The sequence below is a fragment of the Megalobrama amblycephala genome, linkage group LG7, assembly GCF_018812025.1.
Source record: "Megalobrama amblycephala isolate DHTTF-2021 linkage group LG7, ASM1881202v1, whole genome shotgun sequence".
Classification (NCBI taxonomy): Eukaryota; Metazoa; Chordata; class Actinopteri; order Cypriniformes; family Xenocyprididae; genus Megalobrama; species Megalobrama amblycephala.
The window spans coordinates 5119645-5143228 of NC_063050.1; the positions used below are offsets into that span (position 1 = coordinate 5119645).

At 36.3% G+C, this 23584-nt stretch overlaps 2 protein-coding genes across 2 annotated transcripts in view; both read left to right on the forward strand.

The window, feature by feature from the left end:
• The first annotated feature begins 709 nt into the window (after nt 1–709).
• On the forward strand, nt 710–2146 carry LOC125271160 (microfibril-associated glycoprotein 4-like). Its single transcript, XM_048195158.1, has 5 exons — nt 710–847; nt 923–1132; nt 1213–1309; nt 1392–1559; nt 1652–2146. Exons 1-5 carry the CDS (start codon nt 842–844, stop codon nt 1906–1908), a joined length of 738 nt encoding a protein of 245 aa, XP_048051115.1. The 5' UTR covers nt 710–841; the 3' UTR covers nt 1909–2146.
• Nucleotides 720–23584, forward strand: part of LOC125271164 (microfibril-associated glycoprotein 4-like) — a 101961-nt gene continuing 79096 nt past the window's right edge. The window contains exon 1 of the mRNA XM_048195163.1: nt 720–847. Coding sequence (XP_048051120.1) covers nt 842–847 — 6 coding nt within the window. The 5' untranslated portion in view covers nt 720–841. The remainder of the gene's footprint in view (nt 848–23584) is intronic.

Below are 23584 nucleotides of genomic sequence, written 5' to 3' on the forward strand. Positions count from 1 at the left end.
ACCTGCTGTTAACAAGCAGAATCACTGAAGGAAAGAGAAATAAGAGAAGAGCTACAAGAACTACAACTGACTTTCAGCCACAGCCTTAGATGAAATCACCTGAAGATAAATGGGAGAATTTTGGAGCAGGCAGGAGTTTGTTGAAGATTGGTCAGAATTTGTGGGAGAACAAGGGGAAAAAACATTTAATTCAAATGGTGAAAATGGTGGAATATTTTATCTGCTGGAAATTGTAAACATGTTATGCATCTGACTTAGAATGAGTGCTGGAATCAGAGGAAAATGTGCCCTGATCAATGTTCAGACTCTCCTCTTTCTATGTGTCATTAAAGAAAAGGAAGAAGAAGAAGAGTTTGGGGCCAAGCACTGAAGGCACTGCAAAAACAGCAAACACCACATGGAAAATTCATGAAATCTAAGGCACATTATGAGAGAGACCACATTTACATTTACATTCAAAATAATAAACATGATGGATTTAATCGAAACTACAAAATGTAGCTCTAAACTAAATCACCCAGATTCAGTGAGATTTACTGAATAGATAAAATACAATACACTGCATATATAATTTGCATTGAGGATGACAGATGCCTTTTTTATTTGTATCCAAAATGTGGGTGTTCATTAAGTAAATTTCTTCTGTGACACAGAGGAGGAGCATGAAAATCTGACAGATATATAAAGAGTGTCTGTCAGACTCAACAACACAAACGGTGAGTTACTGCTTTACTCGTCACTTACCTTAGAAAACATTCAGACATTTATACAACTTTAAGAATTTTTTTTTGTCTAGATTAAACAGATCTCTGCTGTGATCTACTGAGGAGAGACTGAGAAGATGACAGTAAGTTCATCAACAACATTTCTAGAGATGGTTTTCAGTGTGATGTTCATATATTTCTCTCTCTGTCTCGTGTAGTTGATGGTGTTTCTAGCAGTTCTTCTCTCTGTTGTTCTGGTGAGCGGATGCAGTACTGATGAAAGCACGCCGGTCGACTGTTCTGACCTTTATAAAGCAGGACAAACAGTCAGTGGGATTTACTCCATCTATCCAGCAGGTGGCTTTCCTGTCTGGGTTTACTGTGACATGATCTCAGATGGGAAAGATGAAGATAAAGGAGGATGGACGGTACGAATGTGACTGTATATCATTAAACACACATCAGAACATACATTATGAATCATATCTTCTATATAAACCCATCACAGGTGTTTCAGAGGAGAATGGACGGCAGTGTGAATTTCTATCGGCCGTGGAATCAGTACAAGAGAGGATTTGGGAATGTGGAGAGCGAATACTGGCTGGGTAAGATCTCACAGTGAGTGTCCGTTTGTGTGGATGATCATGTGTTTGGTTGAACATGTTCTTCATGTGTGTGTGTGAACAGGGCTGGAGAACATGTACCAGCTGTCACGTAACAGGAAGTACATGCTGAGAGTGGATCTGGAGGACTTCACCGGAAAAAAAGTTTTTGCTCAGTACTCGTCCTTCTCTGTGGATTGTGAAACTGACGGGTATAAACTGCTTGTTTCAGGGTTCAAGGATGGAGGAGCAGGTATAGGACACTTTCATTCATATTAAAAAAATTCACACTCACTTCAGAAAATGTGCCCCTGATGTCCTCAATGATGCTCTTCTTCTCTGCAGGTGACTCTTTGACCTACCACAATGGTATGAAGTTCTCCACCTTTGACAAAGACCAAGACACCTCAGAAGGTAACTGTGCAAAAAGGTTTCTCGGGGCATTTTGGTACGCAGCCTGTCACCATGCAAACCCCAACGGTGTGTATTTATGGGGAGAAGATCCCACCATTTTCGCCATTGGAGATGTTTGGTACCACTATAAGAGCAATTACGCTGTTGGTTTGAAATCCATCAGCATGAAGATCAAACGTGTGTCTTAGACCTTTGAAGAAACATTACAGTGTTTCTCAGAAACAAAATCAAATTAAGGTTTTGGGTTTCTCTTCTTCTGTTAACTCTGTAACTTAGTAAATCATGGTATATATTGTAACAGGATATATGGCTGTTGTTTTGTGTAATCTCATTAATTATTTTCTTCTTCTTTGTTTTGGGTCACTTTAAATCTACAACTGAAACAAATCAACAATAAACTTCAATAAACTCCAGCAATGAAAGGCATTATGTGTTGATGTGGATTTCTTTAACTCTACAAAAGACCTCAAGAAACGTAAATGAGGAATTCAGTTCAACTGCTCATAAACTTTCCCTATAAATACAACCTTATATGTAAATGAACAATGTGTAAGGTTTTCTTATCACAGACAAGCTTAGCTTGACTCCTTTACAGAAAACATGATTTATTTGTGAAGTTTTTTTGTTGGGAAAGATAATGGGATAAGAACTAGCTTTTTTTTTTTTTGTTTTTTTACTTTGGTTTCAAACCTGAGTTTTATAGGTATAACTGGGCTGTGCTTTAGTCAGTTTGACCCAGTGTCACTTTCTTATATCAAAAATATTATTCTCCATTCAAACAGTGCATCTTGCCTCCCCTTATGGAAAGAAAATATATTTCCCTATATTATTACCATTACTTTGATCTCCCAAAATTACCGATATAAAGTTGGTTTGACGTTGGACATTTGACATTCGTCAGAGATTCAACTTCGAAAATACTTCAGTAGATCAATAACGATTCAGTATAAGAACAAAAAACAAGTTGTGTTCGAATTGTTTGAAAAAGTAGAAGAGGACACACAATGTAGTTTATGTGTTTAATCTGCTTTGCTGTATTAGAAACCTATTCATTTTGTAATGTAAAATAGCAGATAGGGACCGTCTACAAAGTACAAAACGAAGAGGAAATACGCTCAATTTTTCGATCCATAGACTTTACTCTTGGGAAAAAGGCGATCAAACTGTGTACACAAAACTTTGAAACATATACACACTCAGTCTCACCTGGTAAAAGACTGTAAATGTTACATATTGGAAAGAATAAAAGTAGTGGTAATAGCAATGTTAAGAAAAAGAAGTTTTACATTTTGAGGAAAAACCATAATATTCAATCCCAAATTCAAATAGTGTGATCTATTACTATGTCCTAAAATAACTAAAACGAGATTTTTCTCAATTGTTGCTTTCAATAACACATGTTATGCTATTGTTTCCTGGATGAAACCAACCTTAAAATGTTCTTCTAGGAACCAATAACGACACACAGCATTTAAAGTTGAGTTAGAATACAAGTTGAGTTGAGTTGAGCTTATGTCTTTCTTTGAATATCAATAGCTCGCCTTGTGCTACAGTTCTGTGAATGAAACCAACCTTAAAATGTTCTTCTAGGAGCCAGCAACAACACACAACATTTGAAGTTGAGATAGAAAAGTGTATGTATTTTAAATGAATTTATTATCAGATTTGAATTTAATTCAATAACATTTACCCTGATTTACAAATGAGAGAAAAACCTGCATGGAAATGTTCTTTTAGGTCCAGGTAACAGGACACACCCTGTGAAGTTGAGATTGAACACTGTATGAATTTAAATTAATTTATTTACATTTTGAATGTCAATCTCAGTCAAAACAACTGCATCATGTTCCTCTAGGGGGCAGTAATAACGCTCAGTCTTTAGGAGGCTTTGCGAGATTTTTCGCAGTTGTTGCGTTTCATTAACACGTCTTCAGCATCACTTTTGACAGTAAAACCATCAGAAAAACATATTTTTCAATGCCACTGTAACATTGGGCTTGCTTGGCTGGAGCTAAATTCTTATATTTAGCTTAGTGATATCAGTAAAGTTGCATAATAGCTTTTTCAAATTTTCTTTCATAATTGATAAACTACATGCTACATCAATCTTGATATTGAACTGAACTGAATTAACTTGAGCTTAAGCAAAGTTATGTCCAAAAGATTTCTTTTCAATGTCTTTGTCACAAAAGTTGTACAATGAAAAGATGTCCACTGAGGAGCCAGAATGAACATTTTTATGACGTCTTTTTTTGACGTCTTCTGAATGTCCAATATAGACGTTCGTTGAACCTCTGTACAAGGTTTAAAAAAAAAAAGAGCCATGGATCCATCCATAGACAGTAAAACACATGTTCACACCTTTAGACAACTTAGCATCTGTAATTCACACATCTTTGGATTGTGACAGAAACCAGATCTGAAGGAAAGACTTTCTGGATCAGTTGGGACTCGAACCACAGGAAACTTCTTGTTGTGAGGAGACAGTGTTTTCCACTGAGACACTTGTTCTTCCCTTAGACACGTTCATAAAATTCACATACTTGTAGAATAATTACTTAAAAATTATACTATATATATTTAAACTATATATATTTCAGACTTTTTTCATGTTTGTATATAAAATAAAATAAAAAACATTTACAGGTACAAAACTCTGTTTGGATAGATGCTCAAATGTACAACATACACAGTAAAATCCTCAGTGAACACTGATCTGTGTTTATATAAGTCCAATCTACACAATGTTAAAAGAAACACTGAAACAATGTTGAAGTTTATGAGATAATTAACTGATCAAATAACTGATGATTCAGCATTTGATAAAATCAACTGCAAGTAAAAGACGCTGAACCTCTCAAAATCTGATTAAAGTCCACAAACAGCATTACCAGCTTCACTTATTAGTAACCAGACTGACTTTATTACTGTCACACGTATACAGAAATTATTGAGAATTAACAGATTTATTTGTTGGTGTTTGTTTCATTTGAAGTCACCATCGTGGTGGAGAGTGTTTGCTTTAGTTGGGCTCTTGGTCCTTGTACTTCATCTGTTAACTTTTCATTGGCTGCTGTAGCTGTGGGACACATTTGTCACAATGTGTTGTGACAATACTCATTTGTTTTGGCGAAGAAAGTCCAGATAAAGCCAAATCAACTTCTTGTTGATAACAAAATCATCACAGAGCAAAAATCTACTTTTCGGTTTTTAATTTTCTGTTTATGTTTGGCATTTACGTCCACCAACCTTGTGAAATTGCAGTATTGCACCAATAGCATTAAGTTATCACTTATCCTGAAGCTAGATAAAAAGTATGTGCACAAGATATTTGAGCAGGAGTAATCATGTCGTCACACACAGACATCAAGATTTTGCATGTGATTCACAACAATGGTGACAATCAAAACAAGGATGAGTTTTTTAGTGAATAAAACCATTATTGTGAATCATATCCAAAATAATGATGTCTATGTGTGTGACTTCATGATATACTCAATCAAATCTTGTGCATGCTTTTTACCCACCTTCAGATCAGTTTAATTAAAAACATACCATTAGATGCTCATTTTACCATTTTTCTATAACAAGGAGTTGATAACAACTTATCCTGCTTCATCTAGGCTTTTTTTTTGCCACAACAAACGTGTTTTACAAACACAGTTATAACAACCAAATAAAAGCTAACAGAAGAAGAATGAGGACCAAGATCCCAACTAGCAACACTCTCCACCTTGATGGTGACTTCAAATGAAACAAACATCTAAACTTCTGTTAATTCTCAATAATAACTTCTGCAGAGGTGGGTAATCCAGGGGTCAAAGAGTAAAAGTCCTGCCATATTTTTATTCCACCCACTGAAGCATTAATGAGATAAATAAGTGATTAATTGAGTGATGATTGACCATTATTGAAGACACCTGATGATAACAAGCAGAATCACCAAATGAGAAAATCACAGTTTTTAAGCCACCATCATCGAGGTCAGAGTTTGTTTTAGTTGAGCTCTTGACCCTTGACTTTTTAATATTAGATTTTGTTTGGGCAGTTTTAACTGCATTAAAACCAACCAGACAAGCAAAGTTAAAAGATGGTCAGGTGTTGGTTATGTTTTCACATAATTATTTGATCTGAATCACTGAACTCATTTAGAGCCCAATCTCTGAGTTAGATTTACATTATTGATTACAGCAGCACTGTGACTCTACCACACAAGATCAGCTTTTACAATACAGAATTTTTTTTAAAAAAAAAACAAAAACTAGGCACACACAGACATCAAGAATCAGTGTATGAATCTCAACAACGGTGACAAGCAACATATTCTGATCAACAGATCAACTCTGAACATTAGAAAACAAGCTACTAAAAGTCACAGAAAACCAGCAAAATATTAATAGTGAGAATAAAGAAAATTACTAAGACAATTCAGCTCATAATTTATTCATGCAGCAATGCATGATGGGAGGCATGGATGAATTTTGATTGGTGGCAGCCAGAATGCATTGCAACATGCTTTATTACTCTCACCACTGTTGAGATTCACAGGCTGATTCTTGATCTCTGTGTGCTTAAATGAACTCCGTTTGGTTTTTAAAAAAAATCAGAACTCTAAAAAAATATATATATATATTGATAAAGTTGATCTTCTGCTGTAGAATCACAGTGCTGCTGTAATCAATAATATTAATCTAACTCAGAGATTGGGCTTTAAATGAGTTCAGTGATACATGTCAAATAATGATTATGTAAAAACATAACCAACACCACACTATCTTTTAACTTTGCTTTTCTGGTTGGTTTTACTGCAGTTAAAACTGCCCAAACAAAATCTAATATTAAAAAGTGAAGGGTCAAGAGCTCAACTAAAGCAAACCCTGACCTCGATGATGGTAACTTAAAAATTGTGATTTTCTCCTTTGGTGATTCTGCTTGTTATCATCAGGTGTCTTCAATAATGGTCAATCATCACTCAATTAATCACTTATTTATCTCATTAATGCTTCAGTGGGTGGAATAAAAATATGGCAGGACTTTTACTCTTTGACCCCTGGATTACCCACCTCTGAACTTCTGTAGATGTGTGATAGAAATAAAGTCATTCTGGGGTGAGTTTCCCGAAAGCATCGTTAGCCAACTATGGTCGTAAGTCCCATTGAACTCTATTGGTAACGACGGAACTTGCGACCATAGTTCGCTTTGGGAAACGCACCCCTGGTTAGTAATAATTAAAGCTGGTAATGCTGTTTGTTTAATCCTCCTCTGCTTGATTTTAGCAAATGTTCAATCATCTATTATTTGATCACTTAAAGGGATAGTTCACCCAAAATGAAAATTCTATCATCATTTACTCACCCTCAAGTTGTTCAAAATCTGTATAATTTTCTTTGTTCTGTTGAACACCAAGGAAGATATTTTGAAGAAAGTTTGTTACCAGGCCACTTTGGGGCACCATTGACTTCCATAGTAGGAACAAAAACTACTATGGAAGTCAATGGTGCCCCAAAACTGTTCAGTTTAACACATTCTTCAAAATATCTTCTTTTGTGTTCAGCAGAACAAAGAAAATTATACAGATTTTGAACAACTTGAGGGTGAGTAAATTATAGAATTTTCATTTTTGGGTGAACTATCCCTTTAATTATCTCATTAACTGCTTCAAAAACATTGTCTCAGTGTTTCTTTTAACATTGTTTGGATAGATGCTGAAATGTACAACATTCACAGTAAAATCCTCAGTGAACACTGATCTGTGTTTATATCTACACAGAGTTTTGTTCCTGTAAATGTTTTTAATTTTATTTTATTTTACATATAAACATGAAAAATAGTATGATATATGTGTATGTATGTTTGTATGTATGTCTGTGCCTAAGGGCAGCACAAGCGGCTCAGTGGAAAACACTGTCTCCTCACAACAACAAGGTTCCTGGTTCAAATCCCAGCTGAGCTAGAAAGTCTTTGTTCAGATCTGGTTTCTCTCGAATTTATATTTTCAAATCCGTTAAAGGATTATTAGGCTGCATAAATTAGGTCAGCCCGAACCGGGAACACTTCACCAGATGTACTCGTTACATCAGAAGAAGAATGGCATCTACGCTAATATTAGTCTCTCTGTTTATCCCGAGGCTTATCATAGTCAGCCGGATCCGGGCCATATCCAGGTGAGATCGAGGACCTGCATATTGACACGACCACAACGCAGCCCTGAAGTATCAGCAGAGATCGAGTCGACTAGATCATCCACTGTGAAGGCCTCATCGACATGACAGCCAGTAGCACAGTTCCTCAACAACCGTCCATACCGGTCTGATGAATATGATCCTCAACTGGATGGAACTGAAATAAATACTTTGAATGTTGTGATCCTATCAGACTTATGATAGCAACCCGAGTCGTAACAAAGCACTGTTCGCCAGAGAAGAACTGGCCTCCCGACTCAGCCTGGTTTCTCCCAAGGTTTTTTTTCTCCATTTTAACACCTGATGTCACCTGTTGGAGTTTGCGTTCCTTGCCGCTGTCGCCTTTGGCTTGCTTAGTTGGGGACACTTGACATTTGATATTCAACAGTGCTTTGATCTGCCTGCTTTAACACCATTCTTTAAGAGCTGCTGTATAGCCAAAATTATATACCAGTTATCAATGTAAAGCTACTTTGACACAATCTGCATTGTAAAAAGGGATATATAAATAAAGGTGACTTGACTTGATAATCCAAAGATGTGTGAATTACAGATGCCAAGTTGTCTAAAGGTGTGAACATGTGTTTTACTGTCTATGCTCATTTTTTAACCTTGTACAGAGTTTCAACGAACGTCCATATTGGACGTTCAGAAGACGTCATAAAAACTTTTATTCTGGCTCCTCAGTGGACATCTTTTCAATGTACGACTTTTGTGAAGAGACGTCTTCTGGACATAACTTTGCTTAGTGGGAATTATGAAAAGATTGTACTGGTAGCACTAATAACATAACCAATTACATATTTTGTGTACAGTATACAAGCGCACCGCCATCTTTATAAAATTGTCTTTGAAATTACATTTTGCGGTAGATCTGTACATTTCAATGGCATCGCTGTCAAAGAATATTTACTTTACAAGAATATTTAATATAACGAGCGAGCGCAGCACTGAAAAGGGGCGGAGCTACTTAAGGTCTTTGAAATTGTTTATTCTGTGAGTGAGCGTTGTGTGTGTGTTCACTAAATTGCTTTTAAGTGAAAAAAAAAAAAAAAAAGATAATTTTTTCTTCCACATGTACTTTGTAGACGGTCCCTATCTGGCCTAAGCGCTAGCGCATCACTGCTAGAGATAAAATATGTTGCTACACATTAAAGAGGATTAAAACTCGTAAACTGCGATGTGTGCTTAGTTCTATGTTATAATACCTTTCAAATAAGGCACTTTTTTTTACATTTATAATTATTCACAAAGAATCTATTGAAAATTTTCATGACCGAATATCTATCGAATATCTAACATCCAACGTCAAACCAACTTTATATCGGTCCCAAAATTAGATATAAGTCTGTTTTATAGGGAGGGAACCACTAACTGGATTTTGTTTAGCGCACAACAGAAAATCAATGAGGCAAGATAGTTTCATATATTACAAGCATTGACAAAAAACTATGATCTATAAACCCAAAAATAAATAAATGCTTCTCATTCATTTACATCTTTTTATCTATCAAACACTTTCATTAATACAAACAAAACATACATTTTTCCCAATCAATAACCAGTAGCATAGAAATGAAAATCGTATCTGCTTTTATGTGGTAATGACGATGATGATGATGATGATGATGATGAATGTTCATTCACAGCAGTGCAGGAATCAATGTCCATGAAAGCCAACGTCCAAGAATCCAAAAGTTCCCCAGAGCAAACTGTACTCCTTAGTGTCAATACCATTCCAAGCAAACTAGAAAGTCTTTAAATTCCAATATGTGGCATGATCCGGTCCAAGGATCCACAACAGTTGAACATAGTTCATAGCCTCTAAACCCACTTCAAAGTCATCTTTCTGACACGGGTCAAAACAGGCATATGAACAGAAGGATAAATCCCACAGAATGTGGAGTCCTTCTACAAATTAGATGAAATACTAACTATACATAAATTAACTAGAAAACATTTAATCAATATAAGAAAAGGAACAATGCTTACTTCAGATTGAGCAAACTCAGAGTTTCTCAATCAGGACAAGTGAATGTTTGGAGCCATAAGCCATGCTTATTTCCTCCGTTATAAATCTAACTTCTTCTACTCTCTACACCAATTTTATACCTGAGAGTATAGATCCTTGTCGCCCCCTCATGGTGTGTAGTACAATTACAAAAAACAAAACAAAAAAACATGTTAACAGTATTTCACAATTGCTAAAACACGAAACCCCATTCTCTGAACCCAGTGCTCAGTGGCCTAAACCCATTTGTCGAATCAGTCACTTTGTAGGCAAAACCTTAAACAAGTTCAGGTAGTTAAGACACTGTTTGCAAATCTCATCCACTCTTTTTGCAAAACTCTAAACACATTCTTACTCACTAAAACACGTTGCACTGTGTTGCAAAATGGTAAATACATGTGGCAAAAGTTAAACACAACTACAACACAGTTGTCATCCTTTAAACACAATGACTCAAAATTATTCACACTTATTTGTAACGATGTAGCGGTTCGTACAGTTATTAATCAATTTATGGGTTAGATATATGAATATGATAAATCATAAATCTTTATGATTTATGATGATGCATATACCGACCTAAGGGGGAATTAAACATATATTGTGAATCAATTACAACAAATTATAATTGATTACATATATGATTAGTTCAGGTTCAATAATTATTTAGAGAAACTACCAGTTCGTCCAGCAAACCGTTGCTTCTCATAGAATATTATGAATGGAGTTATTCTCTGGCCATGAGAATAAATTCCTATTATAGCATTAAAGCCTAAAACGATAAAAAAACGTGACTTGGTCTTCAGTTGAAAGAACAAACAGAACAATCGAGCGTGAATAACGTTTTTACAGTTTTTTCTGAATGCTTAAGCGCTAATCATGATTCTTGTAGCACAATTTCTAAAACTATTACAGTTTTTCTTGATTGCTTAAACACATTTCTTGAAACTATGCCTCATATTCTCAAAACAGTAAACACAAATCCATAACTTTTCACCCAATTCCCCAAACATCCTAATTTCAGGTCAAAATGAAGCTCTACACTCAAAACCATTCACTCTTGTTGAAAAACCAAACTTTGCCCTCAGACATCACACACGAGCCCTCAAAAACACACACACTACAACACAGTCTAACACACTGGTGAGATAAATTGAAAATAGTACTACAAAAAACAAAAACAAAACCAGTAATAAGTTGCTTGTGGTTCTCCCTCTCACTGAATTTTTCACATGATGAACATATGTGTATACATTTGCACTTTTTTTATTCCTTAATGTACTGTACAGTACAATACATCAAACAGCAATAAAAAATATTCTGCCCCAGCATCACATCTTTGGTCTGGGACAGGCCAGAGAATCTCGTCAACATCACAGGCTCTACTGGCCCTATCCAGGCAGCGGGGGAAAATACTCTTGCATGCCTGATCCACCCCTGGCACGCATCAACTGAAATGTCTAGTCAGGCTTCTTCCATTCCATTGTCTCTGTGTCTTACAAAAATAAAAGTACTGATTACTGTAACTGTAACATCCTGTATACAAAATGGAAGCAGACAGAAACTCTATCTGCATGTAAGGTAGTTTGCATGAAGCATGTGTTGTAACAGAGTACAGCACTCAAAAGTTACAGTAGAATGAGGTACACCTAGCGGTTTTCCTCTCTGAAGATTCTCATGATCGAGGCGACGGTGAAGCAACTTAAGTTTGGCTGAACTCATTGCCCAGCCTCCCTCATAGTCATACCATGGACAAGGACATGGTCAACTAGTGGCACGAATTTCATCTGAGACTCCTTGTCTCCTTGCACCTCCTCCTCTTCCTTCACCTCTTCCTCCATTCCTTACTGCTCTTGCTCATCCTATTCCTCTTCCTCCTCCTCCTCTCTGGTGTCCTCAACCTTTTCAATCATGTCTCTCTGGATCCATTGTTCCAAAACTGAATGAACTGACTCGGGCTCTTTTATCTCTCTACTGAAGGTTTTGATTGGTGTGTGATAAATTTGGACTCTTAGTGTTTCCACGTGGATAACTGTGTGCTAATTGAGCTCAAGCTATGCTGACTTGAGTGAACAATATTGAATGCTAGTGCTTTCTAAATGACAACATGGTGTAGGCAATGAGAAATGAAGGGATTTGTGTGTAGAGTTTTTCAGTGACAGTTCAACAAATCTGATTCATTTGTCAAAACAGGGAATAGTGTTTATAGTTTAGGGAAATGGGTGTGCTTTTTGATAAATGGCGTTATGGTTTTGAAATTTTAGTTCAAAAGCCTGGTTATAGTGTTTAAGCAATCGAGAAAAACTGTAATATGTATAGCAAAACCACTAAAAGCACAAACACTGCTTTGCACTCAGTTTGCAATTTTGTAACACACACTTTGCAAAACTGTAGGCACAATTCACTGCACAACACTCTTTTTGCAGAACTTTAAACACAACTCACTTCTTACACTCAATTACCGAATTTCCAACACACTCCTAGTGTGAAATTATACACATGTATGGCTATCATTAACACTATTTTGCCAACTGTCTGGCACACTTTCACATGTGAAAACTGTTTTAGATAATTAGTTCACTTTGCAATCAGCCTAAGCACTATAAATAAGCCACAGGTAAGCTGTCTGTGTGGAGTACAATGGAAGGAGCAGTAAGAGTGAGAAGAGTGAGAATCAGAGGAGGCCGAGGAGGCCGAGGGAGAGGACGTGGAGGTGAAGAAGTTGGAGGAAGAGGACGTGGAGGTGAAGAAGCGAGAGGGTTAGAGGAAGTTAGAGGAAGAGGACAAGGAGGAGCAAGAAGAGGACGAGGAGGGGAAAGAGGAAGGGTAAGAAGAGTAAGAAATAGAATAACTGATGACATCAGAGCTACAATAGTGGACCATGTCATCAACCATGGGATGACCCTGAGGGAAGCTGGCCAACGGGTTCAGCCTAATTTGAGCCGCTACACTGTGGCAAGCATCATTAGGACATTTCGAAATGAGAATCGGTAAGTACTTTGTAGCACTGCCATACTCTAATGAGAAACACAACAGTACCATACATGTAAAAATACTGAAATTGTTACTTTACAGAATTGCTAGACGTCCAGATGTTGAGGGCAGAGCGCATAATTGATAATGACACCATCTTTCAAAATATACACAGTGTAAGCATTTCTGTCGTGTACTTGCGCGCCACAGAATAAGAATAAAGCAAATTTACAGAGTTCCTTTCCTATAGTTCCTAAGAATGGCATCTACGCTAATATCAGTCTCTCTGCTTATCCTGAGGTTTGCTGGGTGCTGGATCCAGGCCGTATCCAGATCAGATGGAGAACCTGTGTCTGGACCTGACTACAACGTAGCCCAGGAGACAATGGGCCTACAGATCCAGTTCTGGCTGCATCTATAATTCAGATTTTTAATCTCTGTATCCGCTTACATATATTTATATATAATCTATTTTTAATCTCTATAATAAAAATGTATAATTCAGATTTTGATCTCCATATCCATTTACATATATTATATATATCTTCCAAGGGTTTTTTTTCCCTCCTAGGACTTTTTTCCCAGTGTTAGCACCCTGGGTTTTTCTCCTAGGGTTTTTTTTCCACCCCTGGGAGTCAGCCGACATTGGCTTAATGTAGCACCATCTTGTATATCAGGGGTCATCAACTATATTTGTCCAAGGGCCAGAATTTTTCTCTGCAGACACTGTAAGGGCCAGATACTCGTAATATAAAATAAAATTCGAATTGTATCCTAATATGTTATTATTTGATATACTAATTCTAATTCCAAATGTATTTTATTTTTTACATATTACCTGTACTGCAGCAAGCCACCAGGGGGCGATAGCGATATTTTAGGCTTAATATTTGTGAGGCTGTCAAGCTGTCCATCACTGTCACGCAATTGTGCGCTAATCCCAGGCAAGGAAAATTTTGACATTTGTGAAAAAATGAGCACGTGAAACAATAAAAGATGTTCAATGAGAGAACGCGTTTATCGTCATTCTTGACTGAAGGCAGGCTATGGCACAAGCTACTTTTCAGAAGGGTTTTTTTTTTTTCGTTAGATTTAAAAATAAACAAATATGGAACGGACCCGAATATTCAAATATTCGTTCGGTGGGTTGGTATTCGATTTGAAAATTTGACATTCGAATATTTTTTTATTTTTATTTTTTGCACACCTGGGATCCCCCGCGAAACGATTCTCATTCCCCTTGAATAAGGCCGGCGACACACTGGCTGCGTGAGCGTCTCAGCTGCGTGGCGTGTCCGTTTTTATTTCGGCTCCCATATTTAACAGGTTGGAGTTTGCACACTGAGACACGCGTCTCAGGCGCGCTCGAGCCACGCGGAAAACGCGTGCATGCTAGAAATAGAACCGACGCGTGTTCCAGCAACGGGAGTGTTCAGAACAGCGGAGTTTGTATGGACCGAAGTGCATGTCTGAGCTTGTGTTTTGTTGCTTTGACATTGTGGAAAATACAATAATAGAAACAAAATGTATTAGCATTTTTACCCGTTATTATCAATCTAAATTAATCTCGTTTTTAATTTAACTTAATTTCGTTTTTCTTTATTTAAATTTCATTTTTCTTTATTTAAATTTTGTTTTTTCTTTATTTAAATTTCGTTTTTGTTTATATAAATTTTGTTTTTTCTTTATTTAAATTTCGTTTTTTCTTTATTTAAATTTCGTTTTTCTTTATTTAAATCTACCCTTACTGTGCCAATTTGTTAGTCAGAAAAATATTAGACTACCTTAAAAGTATTGCTTAATTTAACAGACCTGTGTGTGTGCGTTTTATATCACTAGTGCAGTGTCCGTTCTCGGAGCATAAGCCCTGCCCGCATGAGGTGCGCCGCTTCCCGCTCGCGCTGTTCTGACTGTAGTTTACTAAAAGTTTATTAATTCTGAATGTGTCGCGTCTCGCGTGTCCATCTATATTGCACCAAATGCAACACTGCACTGCCTTGTGAAGTCGATTGGATGAACGGTTCTCGAAATAATAAAAATGCAAACGGACATACAGACACAGATTCCTGCCTTTATTAGAGAGAAAAATATGTTCAGCCCCTCTCTCCGAAGAGTCGATGTTCATTACTACCGAAGCTTCGAAGCTCAAAAAAATGGTATTCGGACCAGCCCTAAACTTTTTTCCTCTTACAAGGCTATTCCTGAATTCAGTATTATTCTGGGGGCCGGATGGAAATCTCTGGCTGGCCGGATTTGGCCCGCGGGCCGCCAGTTGACGTTGCATGTTGTATATGTTACATATTACCACGCTTGCTTGTACAGCTTATTTTTAACCACTTCTCTTTTTTCTGTGCTTCTAATATGTAAAGCTGCTTTGAAACAATTACCAATTGTAAAAAGCGCTATATAAATAAATTTGACTTGACTTGACTTGACTTTCGGGAGAAACACAGAACGTGTAAAGCAACTGCGATATGACTATGTGCAGGTAAGCTATAGTGTCATTGGTTCTGAATTTGGAAGGGCATACTGTAGTGCTGTGCATGGGCCTGATGTGTTGCATTTGTTTTGTCTTGTCCAGAGAGTGATGGAACTAGAAGCAGATGCCATGGGACATGAGCTACTTTTTGTAGATGAGGCCGGTTTTAACCTCAGTAAAACCAGGAGACATGGCAGGAACATTATTGGACACCATGCCATCATCAATGTCCCAGGACAACGTGGTGGTAACATAACCATGTGTGCAGCTATAAGCCAAAATAGTGTTGTTCACCATCATGCAACCATAGGCCCATACAACACTACACACATTATTGCATTCCTGGACACCTTACATGACATGCTCACTGTTCAGAGACCAGAGCATACCCGATATGTCATCATATGGGACAATGTTAGTTTCCATAGGGCTGCTTTGGTCCGCAAATGGTTTACAGACCACCCATCCTTCATGGCACTCAACCTCCCTCCATACTCTCCATTCTTAAATCCCATCGAGGAGTTCTTCTCTGCCTGGCGCTGGAAAGTGTACGACCGTCATCCTCATCAACAGGTAGCCCTTTTACAGGCAATGGAGGAGGCATGTGGAGATATTGACCAGGCATCATGTCAGGCCTGGATACGGCATTCAAGGAGATATTTTCCCCGGTGCCTTGGACTGGAGGATATCGCATGCGATGTGGACGAAATTTTGTGGCCGGACCCAGAAAGACGACATGATGTAGGCTGATTGTCTTTTTTTTTTTTTTTCTTCTTTTTTTTTTGTGAAATTACTATTTTGTGTTCTGACTTTGTCTTGGTTTTGATGAGTGTGAATAAACACCAATACTTGAAGTTTGGATCCTTGTATGTTTACATGACACTATGACAAAAGTATGACCTCAAATTGACATCTGTACACAGAGAAAGCAAAAGCCAGATGTGTTTTGTATTCATACCATCAGTGTGTAGTTGGCACATTGTGTGCTTAGTAGATGATGGCTTGTGTTTACTGTTTGATACGAAAACACAATTTTTACGAAGGTGTGAAGAGTTAATCTAGCTGTGTTCGCTTTTGCAAGAGAACTACAATGTTTTGATAATTGGGTGAAAGGTTTTCTTATTTGTGTGTAGAGTTTTGCAAAAATAGCCAATAGTTACAAAAAATGTGCTTAAGCAATCAGAAAAAACTGTAATATATGCAAACTACAAATACAGAGGTTATACGTCTAAATATATATACAAGAATATACACACATATGTACAATAGTGGAAGTAGAGAAGGAAAGAGAGAAGGCAAGTAGCAAAACTTACAAAACAGTCCTTGAAGCCAGCACGGAAATCAGTTTCATCATCTAAGATTGAGAAACTGCAGTATACTTGCATTGGTTTTGCGTGTCGAATTTCAGTTTAGCGCTGGTGCAGTTCGTTGGCTTCTTCCGTTCCGCGGGAAGGTTTGAACTGAGGATTTGTAAGTTAGTTTCGCTGGAGGATGGTGGTCCCGAAGAGCGCAATGGCAGCGCGGTCGCCGTGACGTGCGTGAGTGGGCGAAGGATGATTCAGGGCCGTCGGGAGAACACACAGAAGAATCCTGGTGCCCCTTTTTATGATAGATAAGCCGACACACCTCCTTGAGGTGGAATAGCCAATGACATTGCTGCAAAGTTGGCGGGCAAGTTATTTCTTTGTCTTGTCTCCAAGCTGAATTGACATACCTAATGACTATCAGATCGGATTTCGAGATGGAGTGCTTTCTTCACAATATCATTAAACACATAGAAAAATGCATTTGTCAGCTATGTGACCTATCTCAGTGAATAGCTTGAGTCCGGAGCTTTACAGAGAGATCAAACTCGATAGATCAGAAAGGCATAGAAAAGAAGTTATGGTTTACAGACAAAATTCCATCATTAAAATGCACACTAGCACAAATACACTCATTTAAACACTAGGAAACATGCATACGCCCTAAATACATGATGGATATATTTTGGCATAGTTGTATTTTACATATACAGTCAAAAGTGTATGTTTGTGTGTTTCTGTATGTGTTTGTGTGTGGGTGTGTGTGTGTGTTGGAATGTGTTCTGGACAGTCTCTGGGGGGTAGTGCTCCTTTGAAGTCACCAAAGTGAGGAAGTTGGAGTTTTCTGTTTACCCTCACGGGTCCACAAACCTGCCGAAAGTCACAGCCGGCCGGAGCCGATTTAGTGATTTACAAACACAGTTCATCAGGTTAAAAGCGTTCTGAAAACTCCAAAGCTTATTGATTATCCTGATACGTGTGCATATGCTACATATTTCTAATGATGTGATCAAACCAACTGTATAAAATATAGGTCAGTTCAGAGTGCACAGGTGACACAGGTGCTGAATGATGATACCAACAATAGATGTAAACAATCTGAAAAGTAGAGGAGGAAGAGTATGTGTAAGAGGATGATGAGGAGAAAGAGCAAGGGGTGTGGAGACAAGGGGTGTCAAGGCTGGATCCGGCACAGGTTTTTCCCTTTGCCTGGCAAGAGACGACATTGCCTGTGATGTGCAAAATGTCCTCAACAATATTCAATAATATTCAACAATATTATTGATCTGACAGTACTGACATTATAGGATGAGAACTGAACTAAGCTAGCCTAGATGATGACATCACTGTTAATTACAGTAATTTACATAATAATTGATGATCTTTACAATGTAAGTGAATCAACACTGAACTGACTTCAGCTGAACAATGACACTATTTTCTTTTAGAGCTGTACAGCCAAAATGAACCCTCTTTGCATTACTGATCATCATGTACCTGTTATCACTGTAAAGCTGCTTTGACTATACTATACAATACTATACAATACTATACTATACAATACTATACAATACTATACTATACTAGACTATACTATACTATACTATACAATACTATACTATACTATACTATACTAGACTATACTATACTATACTATACTATACTATACAATACTATACTATACTATACTAGACTATACTATACTATACTATACTATACTATACTAGACTAGACTATTCTATACTATACTAGACTAGACTATACTATACTATACTATACTATACTATACTATACTAGACTAGACTATACTATACTATACTATACTATACTATACTAGACTATACTATACTATACTATACTATACTATACTATACTATACTAGACTAGACTATTCTATACTATACTATACTATACTAGACTAGACTAGACTATACTATACTATACTATACTATACTAGACTAGACTATTCTATACTATACTATACTATACTAGACTATACTATACTATACTATACTATACTAGACTAGACTATACTATACTATACTATACAATACTATACTATACTATACTATACTATACTATACTATACTATACTATACTAGACTAGACTATTCTATACTATACTAGACTAGACTATTCTATACTATACTAGACTATACTAGACTATACTATACTATACTATACTAGACTAGACTAGACTATACTAGACTAGACTAGACTAGACTATACTATACTATACTAGACTATACTATACTATACTATACTAGACTATACTATACTATACTATACTATACTATACTATACTATACTATACTATACTAGACTATACTAGACTAGACTAGACTAGTATCTGTGTAGTATAAATTGCAATTGAAATAAAGGTGACTTGACTTGATTTAGGCCGGACCCAACATGAAGACGTGATGCTGAAGCAGAATGAATCTCTCACTGACTCTGAACTTTGTTTTGTGTGTGTGTGTGTGTGTGTGTGTGTGTATGTGTGTGTGTATGTATGTGTGTGTGTGTGTGTGTGTGTGTGTGTGTTTACTGTATCATGCTTTTCATTTAGAGTTTTCTTTGACCTTTTATTCATTTGCATTTAGACTGCTGTATGTTTGCAGTATGTAAGTACTGTATATACAGACATTCAATACTATATAATATTGAATATAATACTGTACTTGCAGTAAATACAGTATACTTTAAATTCACATTACTTGTGATTTCTATACATTTTATGTAATGGCAAAATGTGTTTACTGTGTTACAATATACTTTTTTTTCTGTAACCTCATGTTCTGGATGTTGTGTTTTCCATTTTTTAATGTAGTGTCTAATGAATGATCTGTATGTGTTTATATTTCGTTTAATGTGTGTATGATCTGAAAGCTTTGTTTGATTTTGCCATTAGAGTCAGAGGTTTTGTGAAATTAGTTTGAAGATTGGATTTGTGTTTAATGTTTTGAGAAAATGAGTGATGGTTTCAAGAAATGTGTTTTAGCAATTGTGAAATACTGTAACAGGTTTATAACTGCTACAATATATGAATGATCAATAAAAAAATATATTGCATAAATTTATTACAATATATTGAATAATACATAAGGAATTGCCACTTTTCATATATTGAAAAATATGTGCTAATATATTTACTAATATATCATAACATATGTAATTTTATATTCAGTAATATACTTCATAATATACAGATTTATATGTGATCAGATATGGTACTGCATGTGTAATATATTGTAGATATATTTACTCATGCAGTATAAACACATATGGTAAAATATATTATGTAACACATTTCTTATATTTTATAATTATTTACATTTTAAATGTTTCATAAGTTTGTTAACAAAAGCACACCTGCATGTACTAAAGTTTCTACCAAAGACTATCACTGTGCTATAGCGTGCACACATTTATATGGGAACATGTATGTGCAATATATGTACACAATGAAGGATAAAAATGTATGAATGTAATGCTATTTTTGTCTTAATTTATAAATATTTTACATGTATTAATATATAGCCATACATGGGGAATGCATATATTGCAATATACTGACAAATATAAGCACTAGTTTCCCAAATATGGAAATGTATTATGTAAAATATCACATTATATTTTACAATATATTCCCATATATATATATATATATTTTTTTTTCCGTAAGGGTCAGTGACGCAGTTCCTTAAAGGATGGTGTTGATATTAGTTGCCCAAGCATTTTATCCATTATTAATTATAGTCTCCAGAATGGGATTGTACCACTTTGAAAGCAAGCTAGTGTTTAGCCCGTCTAAAAACAAACAAACAAACAAACAAAAATGAAGCTGGACCCACATGATTCAAAAAACTATCGACTGATATCAAAACCAACTTGGCTAATATATATAACATTTTAAATGAATTTTAATATGGTTGTGGATACTGACACCATTTTCTTTAAGAGCTGCTGTGCAGCCACAATTATATACCAGTTATTAATGTAAAGCTGCTTTGACACAATCTGCATTGTAAAAATCGCTATAGAAATAAAGGTGACTTGACTTGGATAGATGTAGTAAATCCCACTGACTGTTTCTCTAGTTCCAGATGTCAGAACAGTCAAATGGGATTAATTTACAGTCACCTCCCAATTCAACAGGGAGAAGAGCTGCCAAAAACAGCATCATCTACAAGAGACACAGAGAGAAAGAGATGAACATCAAGAGATGAACATAACACTGAAAATCTGATTGACACATTGAAGGAAACCTATAAATACTGCCATGTTCTCAATCTCTCCTCAGTAGGGTCACAGCTGCAGAGATTGGTGTTTGATCTTAAAATATGTTACAAATTGTAAGAACATGAATGCCCAGACTGTCTTTATTAAAATCAGCAACTCACCGTTTGTGTTCTTCAGTGTTTGATGACACAAACACGTCTTGAATATCTGATTTTCAAACTCCTTCTCTGCATGTCAAAGTCCATTTGTGGCAATCTTTAAAAAAAATCTTCTTCCAGCAGCTGTTTTCACATTTACAAAACATCCAAAATGTCTGGAGATTCCCTTCTCCTACGAAGCAGAGTACTTTTTTGAATTCAAAGATGTGGATGTTAATTTTTTTTACTCCTGTAAAACTTTAAGACCACAAAAACACTCAAATGACAGCAAACATGAGATATCAAATCACTTTAATTCACACAGAACGTTACATATGTTGGATATTTAGGTGAACTTCAGGTGATCTAGTGGTGAGGAGAGAGAGAAGGGAATGAGGAAGCGGTGCAAACCTTGCCAAGTGAACTGTGCAACCAATGGTACGTGTTGATTGTTCAAAGTGTTTTATTGTGTGTTTTGTTTCCCACAATTACTTGATTTCATCATCCAAAACTCTGTTGCATGGTGCAAAACATAATTTTCTGCCAGCTCCAGGGCTTTTGTTAAAACTACAAGTCAGTTTAGGTTTTTTCACCTTTCCACTGCACAGACACCAAAATGTTACTAAAAGACCATCTTCCCATTGGTGAATTATACCCTTTTAACTTTGCTGGACTGTTTTGCTTATTGTGTATCTTTATGCCTATTTTTGTCAAACACATTGAATAAATAAATGTGTTATATTATTAAGCATTTCTATTTTTAATAATAATTAGGCCCACTATAAAGAAGATTTTGTCTAATGGAAAGATTCCATGGATGTAAAAGCTTCTTCATGGATATGTGTTTGTTCTCTATTTCTGTCACCTCTGGAGAATACAGGTGAGGAAAAACACGACATTTCTGGTAAGCGAACACAGTGAGGAGTCCGAAATCACTGGTTTTTGCACTTGTAGTTCTCTGTGGGGATTTTAGGGAATGGATGTTTAAGTGCACTGGAATGATTTTGACACAATAGGGCCGTCCAAGCGAAGAAGACTCATCTGATCAACACACACCCTGTCTGTGAACCCTGTTGTCCGTCACCAGGTGGAGCCCTCATTCAACATCTTGAGTATGTAGGTCATGGCATCTTTAGTTCCTGTCAGTAATTGTTTGATGGTTATTCATAATGGAAACACATGCATTTTCCCAAAGTCAATTGCCTTGCAGCTCTATATTGGACACTGTATATCTTATCTTGGGATTATGTATATTACACTTGTCACTCGTGTTACCCTTGATTTTCATTTTTTATTTTGTAGAAACTATGGAAACAGCAAAGACGCTATAATATGTGTTTTGTAAGATAGATGAGCAACTGTTTGGATACATTAATCGACAGAAAATGAATCATTGTTATATACTGTTGCTCAACACAGTAAGTCTTATTGTTTAAATCTCGGATACGCTTGATGGGAAGAAGAGGAAAAAGAGTCGTCTGCAGCGTTATAAAAGCTCCACTGCTCTCAAACCGTGTGTTGCGCTTGTCTCTCTCAAAATTACATATTGTGCCTTTAAATGTAGAGGAAATATGGCATTTTATAATGCAACCGTATGCTAAAATGCTTTCAGTTATTTTATTACATCAATCTACACATTTAAAAAACAGATTTGACTTTGCAAATGTGTTAAAAAGAAAAAGAACTGAAAAATCACCTAAATGTATGTATTCAGACACTTTGCTACTGTGATATTGTAATATTTGTTGAATGTATATTTTAATCATTCACAGAGACACCAGATGAACATGACGATCTCTTTTAACTCATCCTCTTGATCTTTTTCAACAGGTTATATCCACACACATTTCCAGACGGAGAGCGCCCTCAACAGGTAAGGAGTAATTACACAATTACCATACATCACATCTCCCTTCTTAAATGTCAAGATTTAATTAATTAAACAACTCCACAAACAGCATATTATCTCATTAACTTTAACTCTATATGGAGAGGGACCATGTGTACTCTGAACAGAGTTGATTTAACTCTGGGGATTTTGCTGTGTATTATATGCAATGCAATATAACATCTCTCATGTTTATGATTTGAATGTTATTCCTGCAGAAGTAGAGTAAATCCTCATGATTGTGAAACGTCTTTCTGTACAACTCCATCATGAGTGTGATGAGGAATGACGCTTGAGGTCATGGGGGTCTTTTCATGTCAAATTCAGTCTTTATTAATATTATTATTTGAGTTTTTTTTGATCTGGGTGTTTGTGGAAAGCTGGTAAGTTCTCGAGAAAAGATAGTTAGTGTTCTTTAGGTGGAATCCATATGTTCAATAACATGCTCATGATGTGGGTGCTGTATAACAACTTTTGTTTGTGTACCGATGTTTTATGATAATAAAAAAGGAACAGGGAATTGCTATTCATTCACATGTTGGATGATTACGAGATGTGAAAAAATGTGGTGGTGGGCTTTACCAGGATTTCCTCAAAGAGTCTTTGACACAAAGGAGGAGCCTGAACATCAGATATTTAAAGGAGCGT

Bases quoted from the DNA above. Each gene is read 5' to 3' on its own strand.
- LOC125271160 (XM_048195158.1), top strand. The intron at 1,133-1,212 runs GTACGAATGTGA...AACCCATCACAG, and splicing joins AAGATAAAGGAGGATGGACG to GTGTTTCAGAGGAGAATGGA. The intron at 1,560-1,651 runs GTATAGGACACT...TCTTCTCTGCAG, and splicing joins GTTCAAGGATGGAGGAGCAG to GTGACTCTTTGACCTACCAC.